We start from the raw sequence: 15,844 nt of genomic DNA on the forward strand, positions 1-15,844 counted from the left end.
AATGAGAACTGAAATCATCATAAATGCCACACTTGCTTAGCTAGCTGTAAATCACCTCTACGCTAATAAAACAAAGAATAACTTCTGACAAAATGTGGCCTTTCCCACATGCCAAAGGATATAGCAGTTTACAGCAACTTCTCTGCATAGTGGAAATTTATCAATGAATAAAGCAGTGAATATATATAGCTTTTACCTGTGCAAAAGAATCTTGGTTTCATGTTTTTTTTGTTGTTAACAATCACCTGAATTTGATCTGCCAGAAGCTAAAGGAACCTGAACTGGCCAAATCCTACCTAAAAGCTCTGATAATTTTAACAGTTTAAAAATGCAATGGATGCAAACTACAATGGTTTATATTCTAAAGTGTGCCTAGTGATCCAGTTCCAGTCTTGGGTACCTAATCAAAGACGTTCAAAACATCTCTTTTTGCAGATATCCAGGCTCCCTGAAAGGGGCTGGAGTTGAGCACCGGATCATGGAAGCTCTCGGAATCACTGATCTTGAACTGAGTATCTTGCTCAACACAAATAAACCAAGTGAAACTCTGAAACAGACCTGGCTAATTTTTTTGAAGATTGAGCCAACCCTGACAGCAAACCCACAAATTTTTAATAGATCTCTGTCATATGCTTTTCTTTTTCAATGCTTTTAAGAGAAGATCTGTATAAATAGAATGAAAATAGTCAGATGGAGATGATCATCTATTTGGCTATATAAATAATGTGTACTTCTCCACATAATCGATTGCGTTACTGAGTACATCCAAGCCCATTGTTCATTGCATGTGAACAACCTCCATTTGCTGGGGTCATCATATGCTGAATACACAGGGAAAACTTATTTATAAGTTTGCTAAGGGTGTACTGTGTACTCAGTTATGTAAAAGGAGCCCTGTGAACCCTCTAACCACGTGGGATCATTAGAGAAGATCTGCTTGATGCAACATCTTGTTAAAGGCATGGCAGCGGAAAAGACGAAGGCATGCCTGCACTTGATGCTTCAAAAGGAGCCCCCTGCCCCTCGGATAAATTGGGCTGGTGAGGAAAGCAGGATTTATCCATGTGCTGGTCCTCCTGACTGCAAAGCCTCTTGGCTGCTATGAGCATGGGCTCATGCTGAGCCTCCAGCAGAGCTAGAGGGGTTGATTTCACTCCATCCAAATCGAGCTCTCCACACCAACTCAAACCATGCGGGCTCTATATGGTGAAGTGGGGCTTTCACCTCAGCAACAAGCATTTGAATACTAGCTTATGTGCTAGTCTCACTTCCTCCTTCTTTGTTTTCTAGATGGCACATAGTATGGGTGTCTGTGGTCAGTCTGCTCTAACTCCTCAGCATTTCCAGTTTGGAGAGGCTCAGTTCAGTATTTGAGGGAAAAGAACATATTCAATTACAAAATCAAAGTGGTATCTCCTGGCATGTGGGCAGCAGCTGCTGAATAATAAGCTGGTTTCAGTGGGTGTTTGTTTTTAGGGTAAGGAGCTCTTATTTATTTTTTGTTTGTTTTATTTACCATGGAAGGTAATTTGAGCTATGGTATCAAAATATGTCATGTTCTGCCAAGAGAGGATTAAAGAGGAGAATGCTATGGAAAGAAACTGGGTTTGTCTGAGAGAGATTCTACTTACTGGAGTTTTGCAATCAGCACTTTCAATCTTCCTCACAATTGGGCCATTCAAAGGCTGAGAATATTGTTCAAAGGCCAGTGAGGAATAACCCCCAAACCAAGAAGTAGCTGCCTCAAATACCAAAATGTTATCAAACACATGACCATGCGTTGCCATCCAAAGTTCAGGACAGTGGAAGCACCTGCCTCTGGGGCAGGAAGGGATATTTGCTTTAGACATCTACAGCATACATGTCATACATGAGGTCTAGCACCAGGCAAGATAACTGGTGAACCAGAATAAGGCGTTCCCATGGAAAAGTTAGAAAGCCCAGTGATACAGCTAATCTCAATACAGAGATGTCCCTTGAGGTAGAAAGCATTTAAGCTGCCATCCTGAATGATGCTGAGCCTTCTCAGTTGCCCCAGAAATGAGGAGGAGAGAAGCGCAGGCAGATGGTCCACCTTGGAGGGGTTACTCCAGCACTCCTGTACCATGAGAGAGCTGAAGGACCAAGAAGTGAGGCTGAGTAAATCACCCTCTTCTCCAGCGATCACAGTGGCCGCTGAGAGCACTAACATGAGGCTGATAGCATCGGCGCAGGCACAGGATTCCTGCATTGGGTCAGAGAGCAGCTCCACTTTTGCAATGACATAACGGAGAAGGGACTTTGGCATACTGAGTGGAAGATAACAAAAACAAAACAAACCAGAGAGGATTGCTGTGCAAGTCAAAAACTGAACAGGGGATACCTGTCCCTACCTGCAAGCTCTGCTTCTCTTAGGAGCATCCATCACCTCAGTGTTGTTCTCATGTGGTAAAAAACATGGACTGATTAATGAAAAATAAAACAGTGTCTGGGCACGAGCTGCCAAATTTTATAGCTGCTGAAAGTTTCAGCTAGACAGTGAGAGGGATTTCCAAGGGCATCTACATAGCTGTCACCGATTTCTTCGTGGCTTAGGTGGTTGGGGGCTATCACAGATCTTGCTAAGACACCTTTCTGGTGTGCTAAGTTTTCCTAGCTGCTCTGTAAAAAATCAAGATCTAAATAGCTTGCCAAAAGAATGATTTTGACAAAACTTAGAATGAAATACAGATCTCTAAACTTCTCGATTGCTGCTTTAAAACTAAGATTTCTTTGTCTTTACTTAAAATCATCCTTTAGGATACTCTGTGGGGAGGACAAAAGGGGAATAAAAAGCAGAAGAAAAGTCTGTGAAAGTGAAGATGTTTCCTGGGGACCAAAAACATATTTGTTGCCTTATCTACTGCTTTTTTAACCTCAGGAAGTGCCAGGCAGCTGGAATATGAAGATTGGTATCTTTCAAATATATCGACACTTGGAAATCTTCTGGATTAAAACACCATTGCATAACTCTTTCCATTAGTGCCTTCAGCTGATGAAAAAGCTGAACAATTTCAAGCTCCCCCCCTTTTTTTTTTTCTAGAGCTGAATGTGAGGAGACATGGGAGGCTCTTGAGAAAGGCTTATGCCCCAGAGCTGGGCATGCTCCCTGCAGTTGGGCAGGTGTTGAGGAACTGGCTTCCTCACCTCGCTCTGCCCCAAGTGGGAACAGACAGAGGAGGCACAAATCTGTGGCTGAAGGGGATGAATCTTTGATGTGCGTGGAGGGGGCAGCAGGACAAATTCCTGCCACCCTTAGATGGGAAAAGTCTTTCCTACAGCGGGAAAAGTCTTTCCTACAGCAGGAAAAGCATGAGGTCTCCGATGCTGGTGTTGTAGAGACTGAGCTTGCATCCCACGTGGGATTTATAGAGAGAACTGCTGAAGACCTGGAGGTCCACGTGGGAGTAAGGAGTGCACTGGGAGTTTGCAGGCAAAGGTTCTACCTTGTCACTGGGACCCAACAGAGGAAAGAGTTGAGAAGATCCCTGAGCATCCTTCTGCCTGTCCCAGAGAATGACACATCTCTTGTTTTGCCTTGCTAAAGCCACAGGTGCAGAGAATTGCTTGAATGGAAGAAAATATGAGCCCAGAGAGCATCTCTTGGGTCCTGCAGCCAAGCCACATCTTGTGTTCTGCACTTGCATAACATAGCAAGATCTGTCTTATATTGCGTCTTTTTGTCTCTGATAGCCCCCTGGAAGGCTGCCAGGGCTTCTCTGATACCTAGGAAGCATCTTCTAATTTCCAGCCTAAATTCACTGATGGACAGTTTACAGACTAACCACTTGTTCTCGAGCTAACACTGTCCTTCAGCACAAATAGTCCTCCTCCCTCCCTGATGTTGAACCTCTCTGCTGTATTTATTGACTGTAATTATCTTCCCTCTCAGCCTCTGTTTTGGCACACTGAAAAAACTCAGCTCTGCTAAGCTCTCCTTTAAAGGAAGGTCATTGTTCCTCTGGTCATATTAACAGCCCTCCCTTGCATGCGCTGCCACTCCATTTAAATTTTTCTTGAACACTGGATGATCATTACTTCATCGGGACCTTGGATGAAATTTGTCTAAAACTTTCTATACTGCTATTAATGCAGTATCACACCTATCGAATCCCAAAATGGCAAAACTGGTGGCCTGCTTCTGGGAGGGGAGAAAGGAAGAGAGGAGATTTCTAAGTCTAAGCAGTGGGAATTCCCTGCAACCGCTCTCATTTCTGGGCTGCTGCTGGGTATCACCAACTCTCTCGTGTGTCTCAGCAGAACCAGCCCTGCAGATAAGCAAAGTCTTGGCAGAGATAATGTGTCAGAGAATTTTATCCCTGTCAAAATTACTATTTGGAGAGGACTCAAATGGCATTACAAACTTTACAAACCAAATGGAAGAGATGCCTCTTGCTGTAAGGAGCCTATTTCCATGTGGGATAAAATGACTGTGTAAAAAATGATGTTGAGAACTGGAGCCAAGAAAAAATGGACACTATGAAGCTGTGGGTTATTTAGTTGTATTATGCATGTCCTGTGTATAAGTTTACCAGGCTGATATTTTCCAGTCTATACAATATATTCTGTATATACTATAACCTCACAAACATACTCCAAGATACACGTGTGGAAGGTGTTAGTTTCACAGCAAAACAAGAAGTCTCACTTGGCCAGAAATGCTAGACAACTTACTTTTGTGCTTCTGAGGTTCTCAAGAATCACATTTCTGCTGCTCCCTTTTAGTTCACGCTTTAGAGCAAACTTCCTGAGACATGCTCCAGTATGGTCAATATGAGAAACTCTGGACAAAAATGGGACCATCTGTGCCTGCAGAGCTACAGGATGCATTCAGACAGCCTTAAATAGGAGGTTTATATAAATCTGTTAGAAGGGGGTGTGAAAAGGGAGGGATTTTTACCCAGAGTGGACTTTATTAGACTGAATGAAGAATTATTTTGTGTATTTTAATAAGGTTCACATGCTTCTGTGCTTATCTTTTCAGATGCAAGCTGGTTTATGACATGATAAATAGACAGCAGGGTGAGTCTGCTGCTAATGACACAATACCCCTTAAAAAGAAAAACTGCGGAGGTTACTCACGGCTTTATATAAAAGTATTATCTGTGAATCAAAGAAACATACTGTACTTTCAGTAGAAAGATATTTCTCTCTATAAAATTTCCTTTTTGATAGAGCCAGTTGGAACCCTTCCAGCTAAACAGATTTCGTTTGCAAACATCACTATTTCAACAAACTTCATGAGACCTCCCAGTGATTGTGGCACTTGAGCTCTGGGTCCACACCAATGGCATGGCTTCAACTCCTTCCTTTTCTCCACACAAGAGCTGTTTGGTGGCTACCGGCATTGAGAGGAGGGGAAAGAAGAAAGCATCTCTCTCCCAGCACGTGCCCACCGGCATTGAGAGGAGGGGGGAGATGGAGGGGATCTCCATGAAAGGGGATCTCCCCTAGCTGCCAGCAAAACATGTGCAACTGGTCCCTTGGTCGGGAAATCGCATGCAGGACTGGGGAGGCGGCATCTGCACATCCAGGAGAAGCAGCAGCGCTTGGCAACCCGGTCTGAGCTGACTGGAAATGATGTACCTGCTGCCAGCTTCCGCACTGCCTGCGCTGCCCACACTGCCCACGCTGCCCACACTGCCCACACTGCCCGCGCTGCCCACACTGCCCGCGCTGCCCACACTGCCCGCGCTGCCCACGCTGCCCACGCTGCCCGCACTGCCTACTCTGCCTCCACTGCCTGCTGATGTGCTGGCGCGACTCACCCTTTGCTGCTCTGCCAGTCAGGGGGAGGCAGGAGCAGCGCCGATAGGAAGGGTGCCAAGCTCAGACAGCAGCACTTGCTTGACACGCCAGGGAGCGTATTTTGGGACGGAAAGGTCAGGTGGTTAATCAAGTGGAAACGGGATGATACGCTGTTAAAGCACCATGTACTTGCTCTGCAAGCACGATGGGTTACGGAAAGATGGGGAGACTCAGACGTGTCCAAAGAGAACATAAACATGTTGGCATTGAGCACACTGAACAACAGAGAGTTGGCAGGTCCCTCATCTTCAGCGCATGTTTAGGTCTTTTGGCAGGGAATTACAGGCACATCAATCCAGATTCTCAAAAGCACGTGAAAAGTACATTTTGCAGCAGCAAAACACGGAGGCAGAATGACAGCCTTGTTGAAGCCTGCTCTGAAACTCTGCTCTGTGGACACTTCTAACTCCATTAACCTATGGCCTATTGAGCTGATTTAGAAGTGGGAATATTATGAATCGAGGCAGGATACCTCTGTAGTCAGAATCAAGCCATTTTAATTCCCCAGGCTTAAATGTTGCCCTTGATTCTACTCCTGTGTTTCACCTGCTCATGGGAACCCTGATAAACTTGGGCTGGTTTTGATGGAACAAGATTATGATAGCAAGGACCTTGAAATGTCTCTTAAATAAAGCATAGTGCACCTGGAGGAAGACAAAAGGCTGGTTTGCAACAGAATAATCTCTCAGTCGTTACGTTTCATGCTAATTAAAAGAGCTGATCTTTAAATGATGTCTCTTGCTTTGCTATCTGCTAATTCGGCTGCTTCGCTTAAAGATCTGTCAGCAATTTTATTACAGCCTCTTGTTTCCAGGGATTTTAGGCTTGGTCATAAAAGTGTGGGCCCGGCCGAAACTTAACATATAAGGTTTCAAAATTTAAAAAGGAAGAAAAAAAAAAAAAAAGGCAAGCGAGCTAACTCACATATTTTTAAGGCAATAAAAGCATAAAAAGAACCAGAAGCGTGTAGCACAAAGTGATTACAATGATTATCTGTTCTCCCGAGAGAGGAGAAATAGCTTTATTTCATTTATGTTTTTAACCTATGGGTAATTAATAAGTCACCAGTTGGAAACATTGTTTGGGTTAATTTGGGGGGGGGGGGGGGAAATGAAGCTGTTTAATTGCACGTGTTTTTGCATGATATTCCTAAACCCACTAGTTAGAAGTTTATTTAGGCAATTTATGAACTCAGTATTAATGCCTCCAAAAGAACACCTTCTTGGACCCATGACTTACGCATTTAAAATATTTTTATTGGCCCAGAAAAAAATTGTACTCTAAAGGAAGCCTATAAATTCCTATTTCTGTAAAACTCTTGAATTACAGATCTACCTACTCTGGTTAACAGTAACCACTGTAGAATTAGTAATTGTGTCTTTAGTATCTGATTCAGGCTGGTGTTAGAAGAAACTCAACCATAATACACAGATAGATAGATTTATGGCTCTTCTCTGTATAAACGTAAATGCTCATCAAGGGGTTTGCCTAAACTTTGCTAAACAACACCTCAGAGCAGCTCACATGTCTCTGTTTTCTTTTCCCCTCTATACAAAGGAAGGGGTGAATTAAGGTTGCAGCACTGGCCAGGTTTGGAGCTTTAACTGAATACCCTCACTCAGTGCCTGTGGGTCAAATCCTTTGACATTACACGCTTGGTACTGGCACAGAGTAATATTTCAACTTAAACCATGTGTGATGTGGTGGAGGCTTTTTCTCCCCCTCTGTTCCCCTTTGGTCTGTGAATCGGTTATGGTTAGATCTTTTAAATGAACAGGTGTACTTTCTCCCCCCTTGTGATATGAAAGAAGCATAAAACTCGATTATAGCAATTTATGGTCTCTTAACTTGCTTGGACTTGTATCTGTGACACAAGCAGCTTTATGCTCGAATTCAAGACTTGGTAGAATAGAAAATTAAAATTAACCTCAATCCTTTTATAGATGAAAACCTCAACAAATAAACAGTGGTTTAGTGGCATGGCAACCTGCCCCTTTAAATCCCAAGAACTAGTCTGAGATGTCTATTTTGAGTTAGTTTTGTTTTTTTAAAAAGATAATTGGACTTGGATGAATAGAGGAGTAGTCTGTGATTCATACTGGTGTGAGTTAAAGCAAAGTTTTATGCTACTACTTGGAACATAGCAACACGTGGGGTTTGATGCCTCATTTTACACCTATATAAAAAGCACTCTGTGCTCTCTTCAGTGAGTTTCCACACAAGTGTTCCAGAATGCAAAGATGTGTGGATAGGTATAGCAAGCTCTGGAGCAGGCCAGAAGTGCTTTGTCTGTAGAGAACTGTGTTCTGAAATGTGACACTGCTTATTAAAAACAGAAAAAAAACAAAAGGAATATCCCAGCTCCCTAGAGTTCACACAGATCATCCCGAAAACTGATCATACTTTAAACACTGAGTTAAAAATGACGGTCGGAGCCTAGCCCTTTTCCCCACTGTGATAACGTGACCCTGAAAAGACAAGCCCTAGAAATTAAAAGGCGTCTGCAGCAGAGACAGTCCCAGATGAGGGAGGCTTCAGTTTGGGGCTTATTTTACTGATAGCGACTGCAAGCCTCAACAAGTTGCCCAATGGATAATGTGCACGTTTCAAAGGCTGAGGGAAAGGGGAACCAGGAGAAAGCAGCCTGAAGAAGAGCGTATCAATGAGGGAACACTAGCAGTACAATTGCTATCATTTTCTGAACTACATCCACAGGTGAAACACATTAAAATCTGGTTTTCAAAGAGCAAATCAGAGCACTGTACTGAAACTATTTCTGGAGAGAGCAGCTGAATCCATGTCTGAGCATGAAAAGTCTACAGCTCTGAAGTCGTATGAGCGAGGGACTTTCACAGGGAACCAGGGAAGAGGGATACTGGATGTTAAACCTGATATCTTGCTAAGCATATAGTGTTCCCAAGAAGCTGAAGAATGCACATCTGCGACCAATACCTCCACCCACGTAGCTGCTGGCTGCTGAGTAGCCATAATAATATGTGTGTTTTCTCTTACAGGAACAGAGCTGTGCACAGCAGAAGCACAGCGTGGTTTGCTCTGCAAATCACAACACTGAGGGGACTGGCAGGGCTGGGACTGGATCCTTCACCTGACCTGACCTGGCATGGATCTGGAGGGGGAAGGAGCTGGGTGGTCCTTCCAATTGTCTTTTTGCCCACTTCTGTCTACATTACAGCACATGACAACATGTTGATTTATTTCCCATGCTGTTCAAAAATGCCTGCTTCTGCTCACAGCAAAGTCAGCAGCACACTTGCAGTAGATTCCACTTGAGCCTAGCCCATGGAATAATAGGATGTAACAAGTGTTTGCCTTAAGTAACAGATAACCTTTTCTGCATGCAATGAAGAGTACCCTGGTTTTAAAAATAAATGCTGAAAAAAGAACTTACTCTGATTTGCGGTAACTATTTCTCCCCAAAACCCCAGCAGAGAACCTCAACTGAGGCCATTTCATTCCAGTTGGAAGAATAGAGGAAAACTCCAATAGGAACCGTGTTCACTAAAATCAACACTGTTCTGCATCCTCCCTTTAGTTACAACTCACTATGAGGCTGCATTTTGACGTGTTTTTTGCAGAACACGTATCAGCTGATGGTTTAGTGACCTGATTCATTGCTCACTGAGTTTTAGCTGATCTTAAGGACAGAATAGGTTTTAGGAGGGACAAACACAGCTCTAGTGGTGGCAGGAAAGATTTCAAGCTAGAAATCTTGGTTTCATTCACATCATCTGAGCCTGAGCCTTAGAAGAAATGACCCCTGAATCACTGTTCTGCATGTTATCGTTCAAATAACATCAGCTACAGAAATACACTCAAACCTGACTGCCAGTATTAAAGTCTTAGCACCAAGAGGTTGTCCTCAGGGGACAAAGCACTTCGCAAAGCTTTCTTTGCTGCTGCCTTCCTGGGAAAGGTCAAAGCAAGGCATTGACAGTATTTCTCTCTCATTCAAGCACACAATGTGAATGATAAATACCCATCAGGAAATACACCTACACACAGAAAAAGACCTGGCATGATGCATCTTTCCAAGAAAACAACAGCTTTCAATTTATTATGGTTCTAGCACAGGTGAGGTTAACAAACACCATGAGCTGTACCGACACGAAGATGAGGCGGTATGGACCCCTTAAAATCTGTCAGGTCTTTAGAAACACAGACATATGTTAGGAAGCCCCTCCTTTCACTTGTTAAAGGCTTTCACTCATTAAAGGTGGCCAAGGGAAGTCTAGCAGAGATTGAGGGGCTGGGGGGCAGCGAGCCCCCATGCTCCACAGGCTGGTGGGATGGAGATGGGCGAGCAGGGGGAGGATTTCAGGTACTTACCCTGAATCTGACTCTGAGGCTGAGGGTTAAAAGCAGTGGTGTGGTTCAAGGAGGCTCGTGGGTTGGGTGTGGGGGCTGGGTGGTGTGGGCTGACCCTCATGGCCGTACGACGCAACTGCTCCAGTTCACTCAGGCGCTCTGAAAAGGACAAGCTCCCGGGCTTTGTCTGATCATCTATTTTCTGACGATGTCCTATTGTGGGAGGGGGGGGAAAAAGATCAGAAAATCTCACTGACACATGAGGTCTGTTGACTTATTTTATCTTTTTCATATTTTTTTTTAATTTATTTTTGTCCTTTCTTTCTTTCTTTCTTTTTTCTTTTTTTAATACCCCTCATCCACTGGTAAAGTACCTAACTGGCTAGTGGCCATCCGAAATCAAACTGAAACCACCTCTCTGCAAGAACAGGCGACACCAGCAAGTCATGCACTGTTACTGTATTGTGGGGTCTAGTGTGAAGGACCAGACCCACTGAAAATTGCAGTGCCTTCTTACACCTCACACTGGGAGAGGAGGTGTTTCTAAAAGGAGGACTGTCTGTGGGGATGCATAAAAGGAGGAAACATTGAGTGGCCCCTCTGCTAAACCTGCACTGGAATAACTCCTCTAAAAATTCAGTCCCAGGTTGTCATAAAGTACCATAATTAGGTAAGTACTATGGGGCTATACAATAGCAAACCAGAGCAAGTTCAAGTTTTTGATTCTTTTTGCAATGGATTTACAGACAGAAATAGGAAAGAAACACCAGAAGCTGGCAGAATTGAAACTGGAGTAATGAAGCTTCTATTAGTGGCATCAGGAGCTTCAGAAACATGAGGTCCCACCAGATATCTGACTATACAAGTGTAGATGCTGACATTACAGAACTGGCCAGTGCACAACAGACTTGGTCATGGCCATACAGCAGTTAGAGCACTCCCCTGGAGCATGGTCCTCATGAAGCTCCGGTGCTGTGGCCCTGTGAAGCTGGTAAGGCACTGGAAAGGCCTAGCTCCAGTGCAGTATCAGGGCACGTCCAGGTTCAGCTGGAAAGGCAGAGACATCCCATCATGGGCAGGGCTGGTTTCTAGACAAGCCTTAGTTAGCTGCAGTGAGCAGTATGCAAGGACTAAGGTAATGCATTTCTAACTGTTGCCTGTGGCTGCTGTCTACACTGGGATCTTTCGTGTGCCAACCTGTAACCACAAAGGCAGCACATAGAGCATGCAAGAAGGGTGTCATGTCTCCCTTCCCCTTCCTCCCATAGAACATTGTTACCCTGACAGGAATTCCATGTCAGATCTCTAACCCATAGATCAAACACCTTTTTTTCTCCTTGTTCCCCTGAAGAAGGTGGCATCATACTTGGTTTCTGCTGAATGCCATAGTTTACTGTCTATCTGTTCCCAATTTTCGTTTTCTTGGCACAAAGAGTTGCCTCCTGTAGCTTTCTTTGCATCTCCATCCCCCCCACAAGGACATGACCAGTGCTGTTCCTATGTTGAATCATCTCTCAACACATGGCTACAGCAGTGAAAGAGGATGCCACAAAATCCCTAAATTAATCCACCGTGCCCTGTTCCACACATCCCCATAGCGTTTAATACATAACATTCATAAATATCCCTGAACATCCAGCTTCCAATTTTGAGTATTGGTGAGTAAGCAGCAACAGACCACTGGAGAGATCTGTATGCCCCTTACTCTACAGAGCGCTCTTTCACGCTGCCGGAGCAGCTCAATCGAGACACAGGACCATTTTATGCACTAAAAGGAAAATGCACATTTAAAAGCAGTTCCCAGTAGCTGCATTTCTAAAATTAAATTTTATAACTTGTATTATGGTTCCAAATCGCAGTGGCTTGCGTTTCTTCCTGCTGCCAGGCCCTTTGGCACAGCTTCAACTGTCTCGGATTCCACACTGTGCTGTGAGTTATCCCAAGGCGGGGGGGGAGGGAATTAAAATATAAAAAGACATATTATATAGTAGAGGTTTCATCACTAAAGAGACCCATTAGGGCTTCCAAAAAGAAAAAAAAAAGGAAAAAAAGCAAGGGAGAAGTGAAGAAATATGAAAAAGACTTTTATCTGACATTCTGGTTGGTCAAGAGCAAACACTTCATCTATCAGCAATGCAAAGCTGCATTCTGCCTCAAGCCTTGGGCTCCTGACCCTGGGCTTGAAGGCAAACATGCAGAGTCATACATGAAGTGTAAAATGCCTCGTACATTTGGATTATTTTAAACTTCAGCAGGCTGAACCCGGGCTTGCAGAGCCAAGAGCCAGATCCTTCCAAATCCTTCCCCCCAGTGTAATTTATTCCTAATTTCAAATTCCGCTCAAACATCTTCTGCTTTCAAGGGAGTGCATCAGCGCCAAACTTGACCCCTGCTACCCTGCCTTCTCCTCCTACCTTCCTGGTGCTGCCCTTCCTGGCATCTGGAGTTATGCCTGCCTGGTGTGACACCAAGAATCCCAGCAGCACAAGCCCATGTGCTTACAACCTCGCATGGAGATGAGCGGTTCCTCCTGAAGCCAACAGGACAAGGGCTGCATTAAGGCTGCTGGGGCAGGATTAACTTTCCTGCTTTGAAACCAGCTCAGGCACTAAATTTGTGTCAAGCTGGCACACGACGCTGGGCAGGGCCGACAAACCCGAGCTCGCTCTCAACAAACCAAAGAGCAGGCAGCGAGCAGGGCACATTAACCCAGGCACAGCATCCTCCCGAGGTCACCGCAGGGCACCCTGTTCCCAGGCCAGCTCTGTCTGGGCTGATGGAAGCATCTCTGCCTGTCTCTGTGCTGCTCAACCACAGAGTGAAACTCCTGGAGCCCCTAACCCGGCCCTGCTGAATTTGGGCACTGAAGGGGGGTGTCTCAGGTAGCTGCCTCTTGGACAGGGTCTTCTCTGTAGCCTGGGGGTACCAGTGGTGCATCAGCACACTCAAGATCTGTCTCATCCCTAGGGCTTGTGGAAATTCCACCCATGCCATTGCATTCAGGTAAGAAAGATCAGTGCCAACAGGTTCCTGCTCTGTTGTTTTTGTCCACATATTGTCATTTTTTGGAGGGAGCTACCTAGAATCAATGCCAGGCACTATTATCACCTCAAGATGTAGCTCAAAAAGTGGCTCTTCCCACCACAATCAGTAGAGCTATTTAACTTTTTCTCCCTTGCTGACTGCTGCAGGTAGCAACACAGAACCTGTTTTGCATGAGGGTCTGCAGCAGGGAAGTGAAGAACTGTGTCAGAAAATCTAACAAATATAAATGGGTTTCCCAAGCCGCTATAAATGCACAGCCAGAGCTGTGACGTGCATTTTTATGTTTATTAGCTTTACTTTGAAGTTACCTTCTAAACACCTTGCTTAAAGAGCAGGCAAGTTATCCTCAGTTCAGCCTGGTAAAGCCCAGGACTATTATTATCCCCGTTTCACACGTGGAAAACTGAATGACAGAGAAATGAGGCGACTTGCCCATGGCCAGTCAGTGACCCTGTGGCAGACATTGGCCTCCCAACTCAGTGTGGTGACCACAAACCCAGGCTTCCCCTGTCCAGGACAACAGCATGTTGCAGGATGAAGAAGAGTGGCAGGAAGGGCTTTGGGAACCGGTGTGGCTCTGCTGAGCCAGCAGTTTGGCCACAAGGATCTGTCAGGTCTGCAGATCAGATGGTACTTTACGGGTCAATCAAACATTTAGCTGTTGAATGAAGAAGACCTTGGCCTACAGACCCCAGAGAGAGCTAGCTTGCCATGAAATGGTTCCACTGTCTTGTTCCCTCCCCATGGGTTTTGACAAGTATCAATTTGCAGGTACTAGCCGAGGAAAGAAAAGGGCAGCATTTTTTCCCCGTGGGTTGCAGGGTCAGACAATGGAGTAGGACATCCAGCCTGCCTGGCCAAACCTCAGGGTTTGGGGGCTTTTGGACTTTTTTTCTTTTATCCTTTTCAAATACTGCCTCAGTGAGGTCAGGCAGACTTTTTTACTCTGAATATTAAACAAGGAGTGCAGAGAGAACATTAGCTTTTCTGATACTTTTACAGCAACGCAACATGAAAGTACTTTCCTTCATAATGGGAGGGAAACGCAGTTTTATAGACTTTAAGAGACTGCAGAGCACTCAGCTTGGCCTGCAGCCATCTGGCTGGGGCTCTGGATGTGGAGATGACAAGAATAAAGTGCTTTGGCAGCCCCTGGTTTTGCATACATTGGGTTTTCACTGGGAATGGTTGCTTGGTCCTTGTTTCACCATGGCTGGCCCCATGCAGACAACAGCACCAATGCACTGGGATGCCTCCAAGCGCAGAAAAAGAAACAGGTCTCCCATTACCTTAATTTTAACCTAGTTTGTAAGTGTCACTAGATACTCTTCAGGTTCAGAGGGGGAGAAACAGGTAAAACAGAGGCTGAGGAAAGGCATCTCATTCTGCCAGCTGAAGCTACCTAAATTCCTGTGGGTACCCAATGTCTTTTCGCAAGTAAACACTACTGGAATGCATTAATGGACATTTTTCTTCTCTTTTCATCAATTCATAGGACGAGTACACCCTTCTGTGCCTTGCTCTCATTTGCTCACAAATCTGTCTATTTGGAGCATCGGGAGGTACTAATGCCTGCAAAAGATTTGAACTTGGGGGATCAGGTGTCTGACGGAGACCCATTGGCTCATGGCTGCTGAGCATCCCAGCTAGAGGCGGACTTGAACACAAACACCACAGGTTTTCATGTGCATGATCCGTAAGTTTTCTGGCCAAAATCAGCAGGGTGTATTTGCGTGGCATGTACAATGGGAGTTTAATTAAGTGGAGCCCTTTCTCCCAGAGAGAAGCAGAATACCTTCCCCTCTTTTCTCTGCCTCCCACCTACCCTTTTTCCAGGGGGAAATGGAAACATTTCACACCCAAAAAGTGGATCATACACAGGAAAATAACAGCATCTGGCAGGCATTGTTGAAGTAGGGAGTGACTGATGAGACCCAACGTTTTGGTTTAATGAAAGCTGGCTGCTTTGAAATCGTGTTGGACTTTAATACAAGCATCTCCACTTTTCTGGGCTTTTTGTGCTAAGGGCTTTGGTTTGACTCCAGCTCTAGTGGGGTAGAAAATAAGCCATGTTTCATTGTGTCCAGTTAATAAAGTGGTACACATTGTTTTGTGCCATGGAGCTAAAATAAATCCAATTATTCTGTACATAGTGAAGAATGAGAAGAAAATATACTCTTTCACATTACTGTAGGAAGTGAGCACACTATCTAGTGCAAAAAATTATACATTCTTGTAAACAAAAGTGAATTATAGTGCTTCTATAATACTACCAAGCTGGGAAATGCTTGAATATCAACTATCCTGCTCACAAAATGGCATTTTTTTTCTTGCTAACAATAGAAATAGTGCCTTAAGGGCAGAAACCAGTAATATTATATCCCAGATATAAAATACTTTGCACACTCTTTTCCCTTGATTTCCTACCTGCACAGAAAAAGCAAGTAGTATAACTTTTCTAGGACTCTGTTAGCTGTGCTTTCAAACAGACCTGACCTGATCCTGCAGGGATGTATGCACATGCTTAGCATAATGCACCAAACATTGCTACACAGCAGCCCACTGGGCTCAAGGAAATCATGCTTGAAAATCAAACTAATCTGTACAGTGGTTTCCTCTCTAGCCTCCATCGCTTGGAAAAGACTTA

The 15,844-nt window shown here is 44.5% G+C and overlaps 1 protein-coding gene across 3 annotated transcripts in view; it reads right to left on the bottom strand.

The window, feature by feature from the left end:
* The window catches only part of RUNX1 (RUNX family transcription factor 1), a 168,436-nt gene that overhangs the window by 23,262 nt on the left and 129,330 nt on the right, over nucleotides 1-15,844 (bottom strand). For 2 of the 3 annotated variants that reach the window (XM_062622284.1, XM_062622285.1), the window contains one exon: nucleotides 10,174-10,365. The exons of the other annotated variant lie outside the window; for it this stretch is intronic. In XM_062622284.1, the coding sequence (XP_062478268.1) occupies nucleotides 10,174-10,365 (192 nt within the window). The remainder of the gene's footprint in view (nucleotides 1-10,173; nucleotides 10,366-15,844) is intronic. 3 annotated transcript variants of the gene reach the window in all.

This window comes from Pezoporus occidentalis, unplaced genomic scaffold, assembly GCF_034315485.1.
Source record: "Pezoporus occidentalis ecotype Australia unplaced genomic scaffold, CSIRO_AGI_Poc_V1 ctg24, whole genome shotgun sequence".
Classification (NCBI taxonomy): domain Eukaryota; kingdom Metazoa; phylum Chordata; class Aves; order Psittaciformes; family Psittacidae; genus Pezoporus; species Pezoporus occidentalis.